The sequence below is a fragment of the Engystomops pustulosus genome, chromosome 3, assembly GCF_040894005.1.
Source record: "Engystomops pustulosus chromosome 3, aEngPut4.maternal, whole genome shotgun sequence".
Classification (NCBI taxonomy): Eukaryota; Metazoa; Chordata; class Amphibia; order Anura; family Leptodactylidae; genus Engystomops; species Engystomops pustulosus.
The window spans coordinates 18,925,398-18,945,447 of record NC_092413.1 but is presented as its reverse complement, the minus strand read 5'-3'; the positions used below and the strand labels follow the sequence as shown (position 1 = coordinate 18,945,447).

At 41.6% G+C, this 20,050-nt stretch overlaps 1 protein-coding gene across 3 annotated transcripts in view; it reads left to right on the top strand.

Moving 5' to 3' along the window:
• SYT14 (synaptotagmin 14) overlaps positions 1–20,050 on the top strand; it is a 117,629-nt gene that overhangs the window by 79,183 nt on the left and 18,396 nt on the right. For all 3 annotated transcript variants that reach the window (XM_072140231.1, XM_072140230.1, XM_072140229.1), the window contains 2 exons: positions 5,634–5,905; positions 11,738–12,190. In XM_072140231.1, coding sequence (XP_071996332.1) covers positions 5,634–5,905; positions 11,738–12,190 — 725 coding nt within the window. The remainder of the gene's footprint in view (positions 1–5,633; positions 5,906–11,737; positions 12,191–20,050) is intronic.

Sequence of the window (20,050 nt, the reverse complement as noted above, 5' to 3'; positions counted from 1 at the left end):
CCACTTTGGTCATATGTCACCTACACTGGGACTCCGAGAGATAGCACTTTGGTGACCTGGTCACAGCAAAGTCCAGATCCCCATGTGGGTAATGAAAAGTCCTTCGTAGTAGAGTAAAGGCAATCTCGTTCGACGACATTGTAAGCTTACAACTCCCGATACCGTTATACTCAATTCTGATTTTCTTCTTTACTCCTCATTTCTCCTATTTACTCAACACTTCAAAAACTTTCTCTTCTTCAGGATAACATACTCCCATCCTAATATCTCAGTCTAAGGCTATATTCACACTGCCGTTGCCCGCCCGTACCGTACCGTAGCGAGCAACGGCAGTGCACGGGGAGAGGAGGAGGAGGTGAGCGCAGCTCACCCCCGCCCCTCTCCATAGAGATACATGGCACACGGCGCCGTATTACGGGTAAAGATAGGACAGGTCCTATCTTTTTCCCGGGTACGGAGCGGTACGGTGCCGCACGTGTGCTGCACCGTACCACTCCCGTAGGGCGCCGTGCGCCCATTGCTGTCTATGGAGGACGTATATCGGCCGTACATACGTCCTCCATACAGTAGTGTGAATGTAGCCTTATTCGGCATAATTACATTAGAGGAGTTCCCTACATAAGCAGAAGATAACAGTTTCCCCCCCAGTTGGGGGTCTTTAGTATTAATTTGTTATGAATCATTATGTAAATTCTTGTAATTCTCTTGTACTTTGATGACTTGGCCTTCAGATCTCACAAGGATCCCCAGCAGAACAATGTTTGACTTAGTTTTTTTTTTTTTTATATCCCTTTTTTAATTGGCTGCTAACGATAGTCGTTAGATAATTAACTCTTCTTCAGTCGAGTGGCCGTTAGCGGTAGCTGAAGGCAGGTCTTGCTTACATGGGTATTACCTAATTCCTAACGTGCGGAGGTTCTCATCATCCATGAAGTCATTGATGTTCCCTAAGTGGCGGATTAATTGCAATTATGAGGCATACAGTATACGTTAATGGGATTCAAGATACAGCGGCTCATCGAGCGTTAACACTTTCCACTTCATTAATTTCGAGAACCTGAGAATTTGGTAAAATTTGCCTGTAAATTCCGAGTCCGAAGAATTAGCATCTCAGGGATTTTTTTTTTTCTTAGAGGAAATGTTCACCAGGTGCGGCATCAATCAGAGCACTTCAGAGCTGAAATTACGATGGAGAGAACCTGAAGAACTTCACAGGTTTCCTCATTAAGTGCAAACGCTTTTACGCGTGTGAGAAACCATCTTGTTAGTCCATTAGCTGTAGCTGGAGAAATAACAACATATTAGCTCTCATAAACATGCTTAAAGGGGGTGAAACATGTAATGCAAATGTATACAGTGTTCTTCATGCTTTTTAAGAACATGATATTATAAATACCGTAAAACAGGGACATTACAAATTGCCGTGTCCTGCAAAAAACAAGCCCTCCTAAGGATATAAGTCATAGAAAATAATGACTTTTTGAAGATGATGATGATGATAAAATAAAAGTAAATGTATACAGTGTTCTTCATGGTTTTTGAGAATATCATATTATGAATACCCTAAAATTGTGACATTACAAATGGACTTCTCCTGCAGAAAATAAGCCCTACTAAGGTTAATCATTTCTAAGAATATCAAATTTTGGTAGATGGAGATTATAAAATAAAAATAAATGTATACAGTATTCTCAATGTTTTTTAAGAAAATTATATATACCCTAAGAATCTGATATTACAAATTGCCTTGTCCTGCAAAAAAAACAAGCCCTCCTAAGGATATAAGTCATAGAAAATAATGACTTTTTGAAGATGATGATGATGATAAAATAAAAGTAAATGTATACAGTGTTCTTCATGGTTTTTGAGAATATCATATTATGAATACCCTAAAATTGTGACATTACAAATTGACTTGTCCTGCAAAAAATAAGCCCTACTAAGGTAATTCATTTTTAAAAATAACACATTTTGGTAGATGGAGGTTATAAAATAAAAATAAATGTATACAGAATTCTCAATGTTTTTTAAGAAAATTATATATACCCTAAGAATCTGATATTACAAATGGCCTTGTCCTGCAAAAAACAAGCCCTCCTGAGGCTATCAATTTAGAAAAATAATATATTTCGGAAGATGTGGATGATAAAATCAAATTAAGTCCATACGGCATTTTTCATGGTTATTAATAACACTACATCATACAACCCTATAACTGGGACATTACAAATGGACCTGTCCTGCAAAAAACAAGCCCTTCAAAGGTTTTTAATTTAAAAAAAAGATGACTTTTGAAAGGTATATGTGTGTGTGGTGATAATATAAAAACTGATTTAAAGGGGTTAACACATATTAGGGTCACTGGAGATTTCTATGGATGCAAGTTGCCCTATAGGATTTTTCTTAGCTGTAAATAAATCCATAAGAACCTTTGGCTGAAACATTTCACTTTCCCGCTTGTGACAGACCCCAGACATCCTAAGTTATTTTTTTCATAATTTTCTCTTCACGTTGTTTATCAGAGATAATGATGCCCCTCTCACCAGCCGCTACCTACGCCAAGAGTGCTGTCTCTGCTCCACGGGGACACATAATGGAGCTCATCCCCGTGAGTCACTGCCATTGTATTTACTTAGTGAAACAATAACCGCGTCAATCACAGATCTTATGTTTCCTCGGAAAACACTGAACTAGCCGTGTCTGATTCCAAGCAACGCTCCAGTAAGAAGGTAGATTTTACTGGAAGTCTGTGGGGAACAATGGACCAAACTGAGCACATTCCCGGGGATCTATCTATCTATCTATCTATCTATCTATCTATCTATCTATCTATCTATCTATCTATCTATCTATCTCACATCATCTATCTATCTCATATCTATCTATCTATCTATCTATCTCATATCTATCTATCTATCTATCTATCTATCTATCTATCTATCTATCTATATCTATCTATCTATCTCATATCTATCTATCTCATATCTATCTATCTATCTATCTATCTCATATCTATCTATCTCATATCTATCTATCTATCTATCTATCTCATATCTATCTATCTATCTATCTCATATCTATCTATCTATCTCATATCTATCTATCTATCTCATATCTATCTATCTATCTATCTATCTATCTATCTATCTCATATCTATCTATCTATCTATCTCATATCTATCTATCTCATATCTATCTATCTATCTATCTATCTATCTCATATCTATCTATCTATCTATCTATCTATCTATCTATCTATCTATCTATCTATCCTATATCTATCTATCTATCTATCTATCTATCTATCTATCTCATATCTATCTATCTCATATCTATCTATCTCATATCTATCTATCTATCTATCTATCTATCTATCTCATATCTATCTATCTATCTATCTATCTATCTCATATCTATCTATCTATCTATCTATCTATCTCATATCTATCTATCTATCTATCTATCTATCTCATATCTATCTATCTATCTATCTCATATCTATCTATCTATCTATCTCATATCTATCTATCTCATATCTATCTATCTATCTATCTATCTATCGATCTCATATCTATCTATCTCATATCTATCTATCTATCTATCTATCTCATATCTATCTATCTATCTCATATCTATCTATCTATCTATCTATCTCATATCTATCTATCTATCTATCTCATATCTATCTATCTCATATCTATCTATCTATCTATCTATCGATCTCATATCTATCTATCTCATATCTATCTATCTCATATCTATCTATCTATCTCATATCTATCTATCTATCTCATATCTATCTATCTATCTATCTATCTATCTATCTATCTATCTATCTATCTCATATCTATCTATCTCATATCTATCTATCTCATATCTATCTATCTCATATCTATCTATCTCATATCTATCTATATATCTTATATCCATCTATCTCATATATATCTATATCTATCTATCTATCTATCTATCTATCTATCTATCTATCTATATATCTATCTCCTATCTATCTATTTCATATCTATCTCTCTATCTATCTAGCACTATCTATCTATCTCCTATCTATCTATTTCATATCTATCTATCTCTCTATCTACTATCTCTCTATCTATTGACCTATCTCATCCCTTTCTTATCCCACAATTATCAATTTATCTAAATAGACCTCCCCGAGTCATTGAGAAGTGATGAAGCTTCATCGAGCTTTTGGTCACTTTACATATTTTTGGTCCCAACCCTTCCGAACATAGCAATCGTCTATGTTTTATGACTTTATTAGGTCAACGTAGAAACTATTTTGACTCGTTCCGATCCTGGTCCTTCCAAAAAGAAGCTGATTGGAGGGGAGCAACATCTTTTAAACAGTTGTAGGGGTCCCATTGTTCAGAACCCAACAGATCACCTACTGAGTTTACTCTCCAGAACCAGTCTATGGAGTAACTTAGAACCTCATGTATGAGCCACAATGAAATCTTTATTCGTTCCACCCATTGATGTCACTTCTGCTCCAGTCCCCAATCTCGGAGGTGTCGCTGCTTTTATCGCAGTGTGCAAGGAGAGATGTCAGTCCTCATCTGAGAGGCTGAAGACCCCAGCAATGATTGCATGTTAATTGCAGTAGAAGTGACATTATCTACTGACAACCTGTCCAACTCTTCTCCCTGCCGTCTCGGTCTTCCTAGCTGCTGTGCTGTGAGTGACAGGCTTCCCACTAGTTACTATGGTTATGCAGATATCTTGTAATCCCTCATTAGGAAATCATTTAGGCACATGCTAACGCATCAAAAACATATGTGTCTCCAACAAGAGTTACCTTTCACATCAACTTAAGGTCCTTCAGTCATTTTTCCTGTAAAAACGATTACCAAATTGCGTTAACCCACTTGCCACGTCAAGGCAACCCGAATTTGGTCTCCATGCTACAAAACAGTACCACGGATCTATAAAAAGTTATCACCAGCAGCAGGGTAAACTGTAAAGTAAAAATAAAATGTATACTGATGACTCTTCTCCCCTCTGTTCCAGCGCCACAGTTCCAGTCCCTACCTGTCCCTCTATATAACGTGGTCACAACTGTGATGTCATGGGGAGGGGACGTGATCTTAGCAGTCTGTTACGGGCTTCAGTGTTGTTTAGTTGAGGCCGGTAATAGGCTGCAGCAGGCAAGTGTCATCGGCCGTCACTTCTGCAGTCCAGTATATAGACCGGAAGGGACAGGAGCAGTGGTGCCGGAACGGAATAGAGAAGGCAGGTGACTAAAGGGTCAGTTTTGACATTTTACATCCTGGCCATAACTGTTTTGTCATCCCAAACATTCCCTTTTATTTTCTCTTATGGCTAAGTGTTAGGTTAACTCAACCCTTGGCGCATGCGCAATGTAGCCTATATGGTTTCATTGAAGCGGCAGAAGCAGGTAAGTATCATTGTATAATATATTTTTTTTTAACCTGCTATCAGGTATTGCTTTCATAGACTGATTTGGGACACTAAATCACCGGTCCACGAGGACCTGTGTCCCAATTCAACATTAATTAACAAGATTGTGCCCCTCTCATTGATGTAAAGTTTACAGGATTATTGTGGTCCTAGAGATTATCAGTTATCACAAAACTTATGGATCTGCTTATTTACAGCTAACAGCATCCAAAGGATGAGGAGGACACCACCACTCGATGAGCTGCAGCCTCCTCCTTACCAAGATGACTCTGGATCCCCTCACCTTTCTTGCACTCCCTCGGAAATTGGGGAAAGTAAATGTGAACTGTCGCATTGTAGCAACAGTCCCAGATACTCTTATAATAAGTGCCCCAGCGAGGGGAGCACGGGGCATGAAGTGGAGAGCTTTCAGAACAAAGGCTACGAAGAAGATGTTCCCAGCGATAGCACTGCCGTTCTCAGCCCAGAGGTACGTAAACCATGGGGTGGTAGTAGAAACTCATTGTATGACTCCATGTTGACTGTTCTTTACAAAGAAGCCTCTCCTGGATCACCTTATACAGGCAGTCCCCGGGTTACATAAAAGATAGGGTCTGGAGGTTTGTTCTTAAGTTGAATTTGTATGTAAGTCGAAACTGTATATTTTATAATGGAAGTTCTAGACAATTTTTTTTCTTTTGCCCCAGTGACAATTGGAGTTTCAAAATTTTTGGTGTAATTGGACCAAGGATTATCAATAAAGCTTCATTACAGACACCTTACAGCTGATCATTGCAGTCTGGGACTATAGTAAAGCATCCAGAGAGCTTCACCAGAGGTCACAGTGGGCAGAGGGGTCCGTCTGTAACTATGGGTTGTCTGTAAGTCGGGTGTCCCTAAGTAGGGGACCGCCTGTACATTGGATTTATAGCATTTTCTTAATTACCGATGTTGACCTTTGATCTTGATCTTGCTCCAAGACCTGGTGATCAATTCGCCAAAGTCAATAGGTGTTCATGAGACAGCCGCAATGCCAAAGAATAGAGACCCCTTCCCTGTATTATTCTGGCCACCATATAAAAAAAGGTGGAAAAATCCTGGATCTAGATTCAAAAACCCAATGGGAGAAATAGGGGATTAAACATTGGCCCCTGACGGGATATTTTTCTATGTCATGCCCTTCCATTCCAAAGCTAATTTCAAATCCAGACCAAAATTGAGACCAGACACCTAAATGAATTAAGACCCCTGACCAAACGATAAAGAAAAATTAAGACCCCCCCCCCCCCTCCACCGGACAATAAAATGAATTATGAAATCAATTCAGATCAGAGCAGAATACAACAACATTTAGATTGCAAAAATAATCATTTGTACTCTAAATTTTCTCTAAAACCTATATTATTTCAGACCCCCACACCATCCACAAAATGGAGCCCACTCTTTAAAAGTCAGGCCTTCTCTCATCCCTGTCCTCTCTTTAGCTCATGATGAATAGACCGTGGGAGATTCGCTACGCACAATGGGGCAGATTTACTTACCCAGTCCATTCGCGACCAGGATTCATTAAGACAGTTCCTCCGACGTCCACCAGGCGCTGCTGCGCTGAAGAGCATCGGAACGCACTCAAGTTCACCGGCCTATTCCTAGTGAAGGTAAGTGCAAGCTCTGCGACACTTTTTTTTATAAAATGCGGCGGTTTTTCCGAATCCGTCAGGTTATCGTTCGGCCACCCCCCCCCGATTTCCGTTGCGTGCATGCCAGCGCCGATGCGCCTCAATCCGATCGCATGCGCCAAAATCCCGGGGCAATACAGGGAAAATCGGCGCAAATCGGAAGTATTCGGGTAACACGTCGGGAAAATGCGAATCGGGCCCTTAGTAAATAACCCCCATTGTGTCAGAACTGTGGTGCCACAAAAAAGATCAGTCTGAAATGCCCCATTCAAAGTGTTTTTGAAAACTTTTGTGACTTGTGCTTAAAAGGGGAGTGTCTCAACAGGTAAGTGTTTGGCATGAATTGGGGCGTCCTATGTGTGCACCAGGATTTCGGATTGTAGTGAACTAGGCCAAGAAATTGTAGGAATAAAGTTGGATGGACATAAACCGAGACCAAATTATGATCCATCATCAGACATGGCGGTAAATTGTGTCCTACAGCTGGCCCTCTCAGGAATTGGAAAGTTTGTAAAAAAAAAGGATCACCAGTTATAAGATGATCACAGGTTGTGATGTATGCGAGGATCTTGCAGCTATTGTGCTTGTGCTCAATTTACCTACAGCACCACTACAGGAGAAATAAAGTATTACACAGATCCCTTAGAAAGGGCTATGTAAGGTTGAGTCCTCCAGAAAAAGAGGTCTTCTTTGAAGCTCTGGCTAGCACCTATATGGTGGACTCAAAGATAATGGGGGTCATTTACTAAGGGCCCGAATCACGTTTTTCCGACGGGTTATCCGAATATTTCCGATTTGTGCCGATTTTCCCTGAATTGCCCCGGGATTTTGGCGCACGTGATCGGATTGTGGCGCATCGGTGCTGGCATGCACGCGATGGAATCAGGGGGCGTGGCCGTAAGAAAACCCGATGGATTCGGAAAAACCACCGCGTTAAAAAAAAAAAAGTGTCGCTTGACACGCACTTACCTGCACCCAGCATAGGACGGTGAACTTCAGTGCACTCTGACGAACTTCAGCGCAGCAGCGACACCTAGTGGACGTCGGGGGAACTGCCTTAGTGAATCGCCGGAAGACCTGAATCCTCCGCAGAGAACGCACCCCTGGATCGCGAATGGACCGGGTAAGTAAATCTGCCCCATTAACTCAACAAAACCTAGTGGGGTATTTGAAGTGGACTATCTATATCCACTGACCCCTTTAATACCCTACAAAAGGTGACGATTGGAGGATATAACCTTCTTAGAACATCAGGTTAGTAAATAAGGGGTCTCGGAAGAGAGTACAGAGCTGATTAATAATTAAAATGTCAAGTATGAGGTAAATAATCTTTTTCTCTCACTTTTTGGGCTCAACGGGTCGGACTATTGGAGTATTTTTTAATCAAGCTTTTGATGCGTGTTTGTTCCCACGAGCTCCATTGGGTAAATGTCAAAAGGTGTTTCCAATCACAAATTGTGCTGGTTTCTAATTCCTTCTGTCTGTAAATATTGACCAGATTAGAAGCCAAGATTAATCTCCCATCTTATTAAGATGATTGAAATGTGAACTATTGAAACGCTGAGATGTGAAGAAGATAATGAGGGAAACTTACGAGAGATCCTACACATCTCATCAGTCCATGGATATATTGTTATGGTTACCTCCACCATAATTTTGGAATTTTTAGGCAATGGCTTTCGGAGAATTCCATAGATGTGTTTCGTGGTAGGTGGTGGATTCATCATACAGCATGGGCAGTGGTTGGGTATTGTTGAGCAGCTTTGGCTTTGGGAGTCCCTTTTCTTTAGCAGGGCATCGGGAAGCCCCATAGATGTTAGATTTTTGGTGGGTTTTTTTTCATATCTGGGAATGAGTCCTACAATAAATGCTTGTTCCCGATAATAGGCCTGTTAATCGGGTTGTGTAATAGGACTTTAAGAACCTACTGGGGGCATTATTGTTGCATTTACTCTTGGGGCACTATAACTGTCCTTGTTATGAGGGCAATAGAAGTGTCTCTATTATGGGGGTAGTATATCTGTCTCTGTTGTGGGGGCACCATAATTGTCTGTTTGGGGGCACTGTAGCTGTTCTGGGGGCACTACATATGTCTGTGTCCTGGGATCATTCACTGTTTTTGGGTCACTTCAGCTCTCTCCATTTAGGGGTGCACTATCTGTCTCTGTCCTGGGGGTACTATAACTGTCTCTATTCTATTATGGGGGCACTAAATAAATTAAAAACTCAATAAATAATCAGGAGAATCAAACTTCATATAGCTGTCTGTGTTCTGGGGGCACTATAGCTGTCTCTGTTTTGGGGCACTATAGCTGTGTCTATTATTAGGGCACTAAAGCTGTCTCTATTATTGGGACACTATAGTTGTCCCTATTATGAGAGCATCATTGCTGTCTCTATTATGGGAGCGCCATAGCTGTCTGTGTTCTAGGGGCACTATAGCTGTTTCTATAATTGGGGCACTATAGCTGTGTCTATTATGGGAGCACTATAGCTGTCTTTGTTCTGGGGGCACTATAACGGTCTCTCTTCCAGGGTGCTATAGCTGTCTCTTTTGTAGGGTGCTTTAGCTGTCTCTGTTCTGTGGGCACTATACCGGTCTCTGTTCTAGAGTGATATAGCTGTCTCTGTTCCAGGGTGCTATAGATGTCTCTGTTCTAGGGTGCTATAGCTGTCTCTGTTCCATTGGCCACCATAGCTGTCTCTGTTCTTGGGTGCTATAGCTGTCTCTGTCCTAAAGCTGTCTCTGTCCTAGGGTGATGTAACTGTCTCTGTCCTAGGGTGATGTAGCTGTCTCTGTTTGGGGTGCTATAGCTGTCTCTGTTCTAGGGTGCTATAGCTGTTTCTGTTCAGGGTGCACTATAGCTGTATCTGTTCTAGGGTGCTATAGCTGTTTCTGTTATAGGGTGCTATAGTTGTCTCTGTTCTAGGGTGCTATAGCTGTCTCTGTTCTAGGGTGCTATAGCTGTTTCTGTTCTAGGGTGCTATAGCTGTCTCTGTTCTAGGGTGCGATAGCTGTCTCTGTTCTAGGGTGCTATAGCTGTCTCTGTTCTAGGGTGCTATAGCTGTTTCTGTTCTAGGGTGCTATAGTTGTCTCTGTTCTAGGGTGCTATAGCTGTCTCTGTTCTAGGGTGCTATAGCTGTCTCTGTTCTAGGGTGCTATAGCTGTCTCTGTTCTGAGGGCGCTATAGCTGTCTCTGTTCTAGGGTGCTATAGCTGTCTCTGTTCTGGGGGCGCTATAGCTGTCTCTGTTCTAGGGTGCTATAGCTTTCTCTGTTCAGGGTGCGCTATAGCGCTGTCTCTTTTGGGGGCACTATAGCTGTCCCTGTTCGGGGAGTGCTATAGCTGTCTCTGTTCTAGGGTGCTATAGTTGTTTCTGTTCTAGGGTGCTATAGCTGTCTCTGTTCTAGGGTGCTATAGCTTTCTGTGTTCTAGGGTGCTATAGTTGTTTCTGTTCTAGGGTGCTATACCTGTTTCTGTTCGGGGTGCACTATAGCTGTCTCTGTTCTAGGGTGCTACAGCTGTCTCTGTTCTAGGGTGCTATAGTTGTTTCTGTTCTAGGGTGCTATAGCTGTCTCTGTTCTAGGGTGCTATAGTTGTTTCTGTTCTAGGGTGCTATAGCTGTCTCTGTTCTAGGGTGCTATACCTGTTTCTGTTCGGGGTGCACTATAGCTGTCTCTGTTCTAGGGTGCTATAGCTGTTTCTGTTCTGGGGACACTATAGCTGTCTCTGTTCTGGGGGCGCTATAGCTGTCTCTGTTCTAGGGTGCTATAGCTTTCTCTGTTCAGGGTGCACTATAGCTGTCTCTGTTCTAGGGTGCTACAGCTGTCTCTGTTCTAGGGTGCTATAGCTGTCTCTGTTCTAGGGTGCTATAGCTGTCTCTGTTCTAGGGTGCTATAGCTGTCTCTGTTCTAGGGTGCTATAGCTGTCTCTGTTCTAGGGTGCTATAATTCTCTATCATTTGTGCCCCTGATCCCCGTTTTTCCAGCTCTGACTTTTTTTTTTATATCAAACAAAAGTCCAGTTACTAGCAGCTTTACACCTTGTACCTGTATATACCTATTCCATACATTGTATGTCACATTTCAGATGAATCATTTACAGCTTCTCCTTGTTCCCTCCTTGTAACAACTTTTGGATGGTATTAAAGGTGCAAATCCTACAATTTGCAGGCACACCAGGCTCCTAACCCTACAACATTACACAGCACAGAACATCACCCGGTGCTTTCCTTCACACCCAGACATTGAATTCATAATTTTATCCATTGAGTCCAATGTAGTGACGCTCCGCCGCCTGCCAATCTGCGCTACGTCTCTTCTGCAAATTCCCAAGTGATGTCAAACGTCCCGAGGCTATAACACTAATTCGGGGTCTACTTAATAGTCGATTTTGACAAGTTCTTAGCTGGGGGAAGAAGCTGTAATATATTCTCTGAAATTTCTAGAAGGTTTATTTTCAGGTCATTGTTATCTTGTAAAATTTTCATATTTTTGTTTCTTTTATATTAGTTTATTTCCCTAAAAAAAAAAAAATGACATTCCCAGAGGTAGAAATTACTTTTTTTTTTTTTTCCCGAAAAAGATCTGAAAGCGAATGCAATAAATACATGCATATTCCAATTTTTTTTTTTTCCCTTTCCGTAGGATTTGTCAGCCAGAGGATCATCTTCACAGCTTCCTAAGTCGTTTGATCCGGAGCCAGTAGCTAAATACGGCACATTGGATGTAACTTTTGACTATGATTCACAAGAGCAGAAACTTCTTGTCACGGTGACAGCTGTCAGCGACCTGCCCACACACAACAGGACTGGGAATAGTCATTCCTGGCAGGTCCATCTTGTTTTGTTACCCATGAAGAAACAGAGAGCCAAAAGCGCCATCCAGAGGGGGCCCTGCCCCACGTTCACAGAGACCTTCAAGTTTAATCACATAGAATCCGAAATGATCGCAAACTACGCCGTGCGATTCAGACTCTACCTTGTACGGCGCATGAAGAAAGAAAGGATCGTGGGGGAAAAGGTATTTTACTTGACAAAGCTGAACCTCCAAGGAAAGTTATCGGTCCCCGTAGTATTGGAGCCCGCGTACAGCCTGTCGGTAAGTTGTAATAGATTGGAGCTTTGATTTTCCTGGGTGAATTAAAAGTCCCAGAAACCTTTTTTTTTATTTCAGAAACAAATAGACAAATGACATATTTGATACCCCAGCAAGTAGTGGGAGAGGACAAGTTAGCACAGAAAGTTGCAACAACAACCAGGAACATTCCCTGTGGTGTTTGTAACCTGTTGTCCATGGTGCTGAATGCTATCCACATGTTATCAACACAGAGGGGCTCATTTATTAAGGGTCCACCGAGCGCATTTTCATCGGGTTTCCCGACGATTTCCGTTTTGCGGCGCATCGCGCCAGGGATGGTGGGGCGCTCGATCGGATTGAATCGGGGCGCTGGCTTGCACGCAACAGAAATGGTGGGGGCTGGCCGTCGGACATTTACAATTGTGTCGCAAGACACGCACTTAGAAACAGAAGAAGGTGAACTCCGGCGGACCTTGGCGCGGAAGCGACGGATGCAGGAACTCGGCCTCATGATCTGCATGAATCGCGCCGGACTTCTTCCTCATTAGACCGTCCAAATCGGGGATCACGACAGGACCTGGTAAGTAAATTTCCCCCTTGAAAGTTGCAACAACAACCTGGAACGTAACCTGTGATGTTCAGTTATGTCACATGTTGTCCATGGTGCTAAACGCAATGCTGAAGGCACTGGATCCAGTTATTAGCAACACAGAAAATTGCAACAACAACTGGGAACGTTCCATAAGATTCCCCAAGATGTGCAGCTATGTCATGTGTTGTGTTGTCCCTGGTGCTGAACACAGAGCTGAAGGTGCTGGATCCGATCCTTATGAACCTGCATTAGAATCTACAGGGAATCTCTGGGTTGATAACTTTTGAAACACAAGATCTGATTGAGTCAGTCCATTTAGGAAACAATTCTTGTCTTCTGTGATATGGTACCAGAAGACACCATACCAATACCACCTTCCCATTGGAGAAACTTGCGCCCTGATCCAATATGGCAGCTTTCAAGATGAAGGCCTAGTTCCAGAAATAGCCTAAAAGGTAGGCCCCCCTCACCCATTACTTGCTGGGGTATCTGATATGTCATTTTCTCTTCTCTCGTTTCTGAAATTAAAAGGGGCTCTGGGAGTTTGGATTCACCCTATATAGTTATTTTGGATTAATAATATTAATAATTTTACAGAAGTTCATTGTCATGTCCTGCTTTACTTCCTCTTTTTAGTATACACTTTGTGTGTGTGTAGGTTGTATGTATCTGAGCACAGTGAAATCTCTTTGAGCAGACCATGTGTTCATAGGGTGTAATTTGGGTAATGTGTATGTTTGCAATGTTTGTCTATGTAATGGGCATATATGTGTGTAATGTGTATGTCTGTCTATGTAATGTGCATATATGTGTGTAATGTGTATGTCTGTCTATGTAATGTGCATATATCTGTGTAATGTGTATGTCTGTCTATGTAATGTGCATATATGTGTGTAATGTGTCCGTTTTGTCTGTGTAATGTGCATATATGTGTGTAATGTGTATGTCTGTCTATGTAATGTGCATATATCTGTGTAATGTTTATGTTTGTCTATGTTATATGCATAAATGTGTGTAATGTGTCCATGTTGTCTGTGTAATGTGCATATATGTGTGTAATGTGTATGTCTGTCTATGTAATGTGCATATATGTGTGTAATGTGTCCGTTTTGTCTATGTAATGTGCATATATGTGTGTAATGTGTATGTCTGTCTATGTAATGTGCATATATCTGTGTAATGTGTAGGTTTGTCTATGTAATGTGCATATATGTGTGTAATGTGTCCGTTTTGTCTATGTAATGTGCATATATGTCTGTAATGTGTATGTCTGTCTATGTAATGTTCATATATGTGTGTAATGTGTAGGTTTGTCTATGTAATGTGCATATATGTGTGTAATGTGTCCATGTTGTCTGTGTAATGTGCATATATGTGTGTAATGTGTATGTCTGTCTATGTAATGTGCTTATATCTGTGTAATGGGTAGGTTTGTCTATGTAATGTGCATATATGTGTGTAATGTGTCCGTTTTGTCTGTGTAATGTGCATATACAGGCAGTCCCCGGGTTACATACAAGATAGGGTCTGTAGGTTTGTTCTTAAGTTGAATTTGTATGTAAGTCGGAACTGTATATGTTATCATTGTAATCCCAGCCAGAACTTTTTTGGATTTTAAAAATGTTGGGTTGTCATAAGAATCAATATTAACACTTAAGCTTCATTGCAGACACATTTGATAACTGTTACAGCTGATCATTGTAGCCTAGGACTAAAGTACAGTAAATTACCAATATCCAGAGGTCCGTTTGTAACTATGGGTCGTGTGTAAGTCGAGTGTTCTTAAGTAGAGGACCGCCTGTATGTGTGTAATGTGTATGTCTGTCTATGTAATGTGCATGTATGTGTGTAATGTTTATGTTTGTCTATGTAATGTGCATATATGTGTGTAATGTGTCCGTTTTGTCTGTGTAATGTGCATATATGTGTGTAATGTGTCCGTTTTGTCTGTGTAATGTGCATATATGTGTGCCATGTGTATTTTTGGCCTTGTAATGTGCATATATGTGTGTATTGTTGGTATATATATATGCAATGTGTGTCTATTGTGGATATTTGTGTGATTGTAGATATATTTCTGTATATGGTTAATGTGTATGTATAATTTCTGACTGACATGTTGCCCCATTATTTCACGTCACTTTCTATATTCCTCGGCCACATAAGCCTTCATCAGTCACATGCTCAGACACTATAGATAACTGAAGCCTCTTTTATCAGGCCGGAGCAATTATCCTGCCAATCCCTGCATCAATGGAGGTGATCAGTAAAGTGCATTAGAAGTTATCACATCGGTCCCAAGAGCTCAGCCGTTCATATTGAAAGGATATAAAGTTTGAAAAAGGTAGTGTAGAGGTCGTAGTTCTAGAATGTACAGGTTTCTTGGAATATTCCAGAGTTTGCTAATTTTGCCTAACCCCAGGATGAGGGATAATTTACTGATCAGTGTCGGTTCAGTTGCTGATTACAAGGATGGGGGGGACTATTGTGTTCACCAAGGACTTATTTTTTATTTCCAAATACCCCATCAAGTAACATGTGAGGGGCTTATCTTTTAGGCCCATCTTGAAAGCCGCCATATACGATACAGGGAAAGTATTTTTTTCCAATGGGAAGTTGCTCATGTAGCATATTGAAGAAAAATATTGATTGCCACAATCAGATATGCAATATCTCTTCATTTCAATAGTTATCAACACGGGAAGAAACAACAAAAACAACCCAAAATCGATTGCCACGATCAGATCTTCAATATCTCTTATGGTTTAAAAGTTATCAACAATGAAAGTTCCAACAACAACCGGGAACATCCCCTGTGATGCACAGCTATGTCATATGTCAATAGCTACTTGTCCGTTATATGACCCGCAACTCACGTATTTGTCATTTTAGCTAGAGAAACAAAGAGCAAATCATTTCATCCAGGCAGTTTTTTGGCGCATTTTCTGCCTTTTTTCTGTGTCCAATTGATTTATTACTTACGTGTGCCCAAAATAATCATTTCTCCCACTCCACTGTGGCCCTAAATGTGGATGTGGTTTCAAAGATTTGGAAATTGCACTATACTTGCGCTTTATCATTGATGAAGGGACCCGCGCCAGATTAATGAATTAAGGGGAAAAACCCCCAAAAACGCAAAGAGCTCTGCGTCAGAAATAACGACTATGCCCCAGCGACTTTGGCTGTGGTTCCCTTCACTATGGGCACCTATTGGTATCGCCCTTTTACTCCTTCGCTAATGTAAGTGAATGGAGTTGCGTTACAACCCCAGTGATTTTCTGCACTGTTACTAAAAAAAAACCTAAACTAAACAAATTGTCACAAAAAAAAACCATCAGCGCACCAGTTTTTTGTGATTCCAACATCCTCAGTCAGAGTCTTCATGCAATTCAATCCACTTAGGCCTCAATTAGACAAATGGATGCTTGTTGGCTGCAGGAGAGAGGAGGAGTGAGTGCTCCCCTCTCCATTGAAAGCCGAACAATTGTAATAAGTCAAAAAATATAGGACACACGCTACGTTTTGTGACGCATCCACCCTGTTCAGTTACAGTGTGTACTCACCGCACCATAGAAGTCTATGGGGGCCCCAAACGTTAGTGTACTTGGGGCCTTACAGTGGTAAAGAAGTAGCTCATCATCATTGTCGATCTTCCGGCTCCTCATATGCGGCCTGTAGCACCAGCATAACATCCAAAGCTCAAAACAAATTGTTTATGCTTTTGTTGCACGACACGTACTTATTTTTAGACAGCATCAGTTTTAGTACAATCGGTTGAACGTGCCGTTTCTGCATGGACGGACGTCTAATCAGACCTGTATGGATCCAAGCACAGTGGTCCCTGCAATCTCCGGGCCTGGATTGATATCTAGAGTACATTACAGTCACTCTCCTGCAGAGGAATCCCCAGCATGAATCAATGAGCTCTCCTAATACATCATCAATAAACCATCCACATAGTCTAAAAGTATTTATAGAAGGATCAGTGGAAACTCTCAAGTAAAAAAAAAAAATCTCATTACATCCCTCCAGTAAATAAATCCTGTGTTTCCAAAGCCGCTAAGCTCATCTTTTGTCAATAAAAGAAATCACATTTGCATTTCGGAATAATTTCTGGAGTGAAACCTGTGTGTGACTGATTAGGCGAAGGCAAATAACATCAGCGCTCATCATCCTAGGAAAGGCGCTACAGCGGTAAGTTACCGCCTGCCATTGTACGCCCCGCACTGTACAACACGACTAATGCAATTAACATACAACCTGCAATGTGGAGAGGAGATAAGATGATTATCCCGCCATACAGGAAGCTCAAACAAGCGCAGCAGTAACAACGCGCTATTACACGATGAACTGGAGGAAAATGTGTGTTAAAGGGGTTGGCCACTCTTTTACATAAGTTTCCTGTGTGCCTTTACTGCCTTGTTGATAATCCCTGAATCAAATGATTCAGCTACTACTTACTTTTGTATTGTCTGCAGACCCTCCGTGCTTCTTTCTTTACATCTCTGAGTTTTGCAGAATAGTCATGCTACTCTCTTTTGTACTGTGTGTAGACCCTCCATGCTTCTTTCTTTACAACTCTGAGTTCTGCAGAATAGTCCTGATACTTACTTTTGTACTATCTGAAGACCCTCCGTGCTTCTTTATTTACATCTCTGAGTTTTGCAGAATAGTCATTCTACTTACTTTTGTACTGTGTGCAGACCCTCCGTGCTTCTTTCTTTACATCTCTGAGTTCTGCAGAACAGGAGGAGCTGCAGCAGTGTAGCTCATTCTGCTTCCTCCCACTCCCTGTCTCTGTATAGATGTACTGTGAGTAGAGAGAGACAGAGGGTGAGGTCACATGGATTTCCTGGAGCAGTGAGAGAGATGGCAGCGCTGTGTATACAGAGGGCAGCATACTGAGTACAGGGAAAGGTTGCAGGAGGCAAAGACACAGATACATAGACATGTCTATTGGAAGAGATTTTTTGAAAAGTGGCCAACTCCAAATTGCTGAATCTCATACCCCATGAGGTCGCTCTTGTGCCCCTGATCAACTTGGTGTTTTTTTTAAATGCCTCCTTCCTATCAAAAGATACAGCCCCCAAGATACATGGTTATATGCAAGATATCTCAACTAGTCAAGGGGCGGTAACCATTTATATTGTCTGAGGGTGTGTCCTTGGATCCTGTATGAAAATATAAGGTTACCGCCACCCTTGGCTTGTATGAAATAAGCTGACAGGGGCCATATCCTTTGAGCGTATGAAGGTATTTTAAAAAACAAACACCAAAATCATCGGAGTATTTAGTGAAGTTCCTCTTTAACATTCAGTGGTTCAGTCCCAGGCAGAAAATTTTATACAATTATTTTAATATTTGCTTCAAACTTCCTCTGACGGAGGTTACTGTTGAGGTTCGATCCTCAGTAGTACTTGGATTGCAAAAAAAATTCTGTGAACAAATGTTATACATTAAAGGGCATTCCAAGAATTATGGAAAATCCAGTGGGACCAGCTCGGGATCCCATGTGGCCTTGGTACTTCCAGTCTTTCTTGCCTATGGTTCAGCCATTGAGTATGGATCACTTCTTCTTACGTCAGGAGTGACGTCCCACAGTCTAAGGAGGCTGCCCATTGGCTGAAGCAGGTCTGGTGACTACACAGAACTTTCAAGTGCCAGAGACCCGGTATAATAAGCTTAAAGGGAACCTATCAGTGCGATATGGAAAACTAAACCACCTCCTTATGGACCAGCAGTTTAGTGTCCAATATCGCACTGTACGAGTTGTCTACATTGATTCTTTTAAAAAAAACCAAACAATTATACTCCAGAACTCTCGGCGCATGCGCATCTGGGCAAGTGAAGCCGGCGTAGTACACCCAGCTTCACTGCGCAAGCGCCGTAGGTACAGGGCATAAGAGTAGGCACCAGGACTCAAGAGGAGGCACCAGCACCGAGATCTTCGGATGTGAGGCACATCGGACACCGAGGTGAATATAATTGTTTGGGTTTTTTTACATTGTGTCCATGGAAACTGTCATACAGGTGAATTTGGACCTGACATGACGATGTTGAGCTTTCTTTTGCCACCTCTGCCATTGCCCCACAGGATTTCTTGGAAAGTCCGTCTACGACCCAGCTTCTAGTTGACATTGAAGTGGACCTGTTCTCTGTCTTGGCAGACTTAGCTCACTGAGGTGTCAGATTACAGTCCAATAGGGACGAGAGTGGGCGGAGCCAGTAGGAGCTGAGTCTCAGCAGCTAGGTCTCTAACAACTCAGAGAGGACTGAAAAATCACCCACAAAGCCAGCAGGGGGGGGGGGGGGAGGCTAGCAAAATTATGAGTACAAGTAATCTTGATGATAAATCTCCCCCTATATTTTTTACCATGATGTGTATGAATTGTGTATGAACCAATCACCGCCCTGCCACCGAGTCTTCACACGCGGATAGGTTTTATTTATCGGACTGTTGAAATATTCCGGATTCACAGAACATTTTTCGCATTGTTGTCTCCCCCGTCTTACATCCCAATCCCATATTTTTCTGTAATTGATTTACGCATGAATAATGCAGTGTCAGATTATGGCGCATACATCACGCCGCTCCCGCTGTCTGATTTGTATTATAAGCAGCTGTTGGGAACACATTGGTTGTAGTAGTAGCATAATATCTTCTCTCTGAGAGCCCAAGGATTTTCAGGAAAAAATAATAATAAATCAAGTTACTTCATAAAGACAGAATCGCTGTTGTGATGGTTTTTTCAAAATGTATGTCCACTTTTAAAGGGGCCATTAAAAAAATCTAAACATACAGTGATCATTTCTGCTTTGCCTTTTAATGTAGCGTCCGTGTTTGCAACTGGAGAGCATGTGACCTCTACAGCCAATCGGGGCTTCTATACTACTTACCGTATTTTCCGGACTATAAGGCGCACTTAAAAGCCTTGGATTTCCTTGGAAATCCAAAGTGCGCCTTATAGTCCGGTGCGCCCTATATGAGGGCAGCGGACCCTACTTACATAGGTCCCCGCTACCGGAGACAGCAGATCTCCAGCGGGAACTGCAGACCACGCGGCACGAACAACTTCTGCCGCGTGGTCTGCAGTTCCCGCTGGAGATCTGCTGTCTCCGGTAGCGGGGATCTATGTAAGTATGCTATTCTCCACCTCCCCCTCACCTTCCCCGCGTTCCGCGTCTCTTCTCGGCGTCGCGTCCCGTCGGGTCTCCGCTCCGCCCCCGGACCTCCGCCACGCCCCCGACCCTGCGCCTTATAGTCCGATGCGCCTTATATATGGAATTAT